Source organism: Nannospalax galili, unplaced genomic scaffold, assembly GCF_000622305.1.
Source record: "Nannospalax galili isolate Female #2095 unplaced genomic scaffold, S.galili_v1.0 scaffold456, whole genome shotgun sequence".
NCBI classification, from domain to species: Eukaryota; Metazoa; Chordata; class Mammalia; order Rodentia; family Spalacidae; genus Nannospalax; species Nannospalax galili.
The window spans coordinates 963,287-967,277 of NW_008337055.1; the positions used below are offsets into that span (position 1 = coordinate 963,287).

General features: G+C 46.5%; 1 protein-coding gene across 3 annotated transcripts in view; it reads right to left on the reverse strand.

The window, feature by feature from the left end:
- Window positions 1-3,991, reverse strand: part of Carmil1 (capping protein regulator and myosin 1 linker 1) — a 295,091-nt gene that overhangs the window by 8,742 nt on the left and 282,358 nt on the right. For all 3 annotated transcript variants that reach the window (XM_029563000.1, XM_008831899.3, XM_008831900.3), the window contains one exon: window positions 1,911-2,051. In XM_029563000.1, coding sequence (XP_029418860.1) covers window positions 1,911-2,051 — 141 coding nt within the window. The remainder of the gene's footprint in view (window positions 1-1,910; window positions 2,052-3,991) is intronic.

A 3,991-nucleotide genomic window follows, 5' to 3' on the forward strand; every position in this document is an offset into this window, starting at 1 on the left:
AATTCCAGGAAACCTCAATGTTTTAGTCATAACTTTGGATTGTACTCATGGTGATTCTTGACCAAATGTGGCCACTGGCTATGGGGTGCACACACCTGTGTTGATATCATTTTCCAAACAATGTTAAACAATAATTTCTTTTACTCAACTTTCTGATCTTGGTGTGTGTGTGTGGGGGGTACAATCCTTCAATATTTCAATTGTTTTTAACAAGATGAATAGTCTCACTTACCACCCCCACCCCCTCCACATTTCTCCCAGACAAAATCTTTTCAGGGATTTTTAAAACTTCCTTAAAATCCAAGAGATAAAGTCAGTAACTACAGGAAGGGATGGCAAGGTGGGGGGGGGGGGGTCGTGGGGTGAACATGGTGTGAGGGACTCCAGCTGGGGCTGGGGCTGCTTTGACAGTATTACCAAAGAGACCTCTGATACCGTTTCTTCTAATGCTCTGGCTGTAAAACCAAAGCCTGCACTTACCCACGCTTCAAAGTGAGTATTGGTATCAGCCCCTCTCATAGCTTTTTCCCCTTTCAGTTTTTGAGACAGGGTCTCACTATGTAGCCCTGACTAGCCTGGAGCTTGCTATGTAGATCAGGCTGGCCTCTAACTCACACAGATCCACCTGCTGAGTGCTGAGACTAAAGGTGTGCACCACCATGCCCGGCCTCTCCTCTCATGGCTTTAAATCCTCTCTTTGACAACAGTAGTTTACCAGCTTCAGTCAAATCCCCACCTTCTTTAATTTAGAATCAACAGGCGAGTGAGGGTTCCACACAGCAAATTAATCTGCAGAACGAAGATGAAAAGCTGACAGTGTTATTTATTAGAACCCTAAACCACAAAGATACTAGGCAAGAACACTTTATTAACTCCAGCCCAAGACTATTACCAATAAAAGAAAACGGGCCAAGGTACAGCGACATCAGAGCCAGGGAAGTCACAGAGTTCTAAAGCATCAAACAAATTTCAAGGTGACATCTTAGTCCAAATCACAGCAAGCATCTGGACACAAGGGCTGCTGCTGTGGCTCCAAACTTGGACCTGGAGCAGAGCCAGCACTGTGTGACACTTGACCCAAAGCCAACGGTGCATTTCACAGAATAGGGAAGGCCAGGTGTGGTGGCTCGCTCCCGTCCTAGCTCTAGGGAGACTAAAACAGGAGAGTCACCACGAGTTGGAGACCAGCCTGAGTTACAACAGTGAGTTTCAGGTCAGCCACTGGATAGTGAGGCTCTCCCTCAAAAAATAATTAATTAAAAATAAAATAAAAAGAGAAGGGGATGAAAGGAATATCACAGATGTTGCAGTTACCCCAGCCGTGCCTCATCCTGTAAGCAATGACTCAGTCCGGGCCCGAACAGAGTACAGAAACCATAGGAAGCTGCCTCTCCTACCCCAGGGAATGGACGACACTGGTGCAATGGCACCCTGGGACTGTCTGCACAGGGGCCACACTTCAGGAACATTTGCTCATGACTGAGCACAATGAGCATGAGGTTCCCGGGGAAGGCGGGAGCCAGGGCAAAGGTGATGTACCATAGATGCATTTCAACCACGGCAGCGGTGACACACCACAGCTAGGGCCGTGTTCCTCGGCAATAATAGGATCTAGAGACCTACACAAAATTGTGACCCGAGACGTCAGGTACCTAAGGCGCATCTGGTGGTTGCTCCTGCAGAGAAGGTGGGGTTTTGTCTGGGCACCACGGCTAAGCTTTTCATTCTTCATGAAGCTCCAAGCCATGAGGTCAAATCAAGGGCCTGAATCAAGGGCCTGCCTTAGTTCTCACATTTCCATCCAAGGGATGCGGATTTGAACTCCGGGATACTGGTTATGTCCAGGGCTAAGTTGTTCCTTTGGAAATGACCCTCCTTGGAGAGGATGAACCCAGGAGAATCGTTCTTACCTTCCTGGGAGTAGTTCCTGGGACTGGGCTGGGGGCTGTTCTGGCCATCGCGCTCCTTGTCAGAGGGAACTTTTTTCAGGATGGGTGGAAGGAGAGCAACTTTGGGGGAACTAGGACCAGATGGAGAGTCTGGGGTATCTTCTAGGGAGACACAAAGACACAAAACAAACTGGATTCCAAAACACACAAAGCCAGATGAATCTTTAAACACAGATGACTCATGAGAGAAGAAAAACCATCATGGAAAGATTCTGGCCCAAAGTTATTTTTGTGCGAAGTAATTAATATCCACAATCAAGGAAAAAATAAAGACCATTCTGGAAGGTTAAAATCCATATCGATGCTGCATATATTTCAATGAGCTTTTGTTTGAAAAATCAGACTACAACTCTGCCTCAAATACAAAGCTGTTGACTTAAAAAATTTTTTATTTATTATTGTGTAATGTCCACAGAGGTCAGAAGAGGCCGTCGGATCCCCTGGGACTGGAGTTACAGACAGTTGTTAGCTGCCATGTGGGTGCTGGGATTCGAACCTGGGTCTTCTGCAAGAACAACCAGTGTTCTTAACCGCTGAGCCATCTCTATTTTATGTATATGCATGCATTGCCTGCATGTATGTAAGTGCACCCATGTCATGCATGCAATGCCCATGGAGGTAAGAAGAGGGAGTCGGATCCCCTGGAACTGGAGTTAAGGATGGTTGCTAGCCACCATGTGGGTACTGGGATTCGAACCCAGGTCCTCTGCAAGAGCAGCCAGTGCTCTTAACCGCTGAGTCATCTCTCCAGGCCCACTGTTTACTATCTTAAATATTTACTATGCATAGCACACTGCCTTTAGCAGTTGTCAGAGCCAGTGCATACATGAAAACACATGTACCTACACATACACACATGTACCTACATACATGTAATTGAGGGGCCCAGGAACACTTTGGAGTCATGGAGGTTTTTTTTTAATATTTTATTTATTCTTTGTGCATAAGCGTATTGCCTACATGTATGTGAGTGCACCCGTGTTGTGCATTGCCGCTGAGGTCAGAAGAGGGCTTCGGATTCTCCTGGAACTGGAGTTAAGGACGGTTCATAGTCACCATGTGGGTGCTGGGAATTGAACCCAGGTCCTCTGCAAGAGCAGTCAGTGCTCTTAACTGCTGAGCCATCTCTCCAGCCCCAGAGTCATGGAGTTTTAAACCTACTAACTTTAGTTTCTGTATCAATGAGGGGATTAAATAATCTCCTAGGCTAAAAAAGTGACAGGCTAGCCAGGGCTAAACCCTACAGTCTTTTCTGAAAGCTACGGCTGCTTCACTGTGAAGAAGACTTGAGCTGTGTTTACTGCCAGAGTGTGATTCTGAAGCCAGGGTGTGTGTGCACGTGTGGGTGGGGGACCACCAGGCTCTTAGTCCTATACTCCACTCACATCTCCCACTTGCTCCACTGCAGAATCAAGGTACCACGACTGGGTCATCTCTCAGAACTGCAAAGGGGAACTGAGCAGGCACTCTTGTAAATGGTGCTGGATCCTCAATCGCTATCAAAGCATCAGTTTGTGAACATAATTCTTCATATGCCAATTACTGTGAAATAAACACTGAGTGAGCTGAAAGGGAAAGCTTACAGCTGAATGAGAGGAATCCGGCAAGCTTTATGCTCGCCACTGGCAACCAGGGAGGCAAGAGTCTCTGTGAGCTAGATCAGAGTTTGAGATGTTTTCTTAGTTCATCGAGAACCCAGAGCCTTTTCTTGACAAGTTTCTGCTTTTCATTAGCATTTGTCTATCTGTCTGTCTGTCTGTCTGTGACAGTCCAGGTGGGCCTGGAACTCACTATGCAGTACAGCCTGGCTTCCAACTCACAGCAATCCTCCTGCCTTAGCCTCCCAAGTGCTGGAGGAGGATGAGCAAGATGATGACAGGATGAAGATGCCAGTGGTCTGGCTGCATCTCTACCTGCTTCCTGACCTTTCTGGGGGATTATAGGGAAGAGGTGAAGATACGATGGGCTGTTCATTATTTTACGCATTCAACTTTCATATGTTGTGAAATTTCTTCTAATTTTTTTAAAAAACACTTGATATA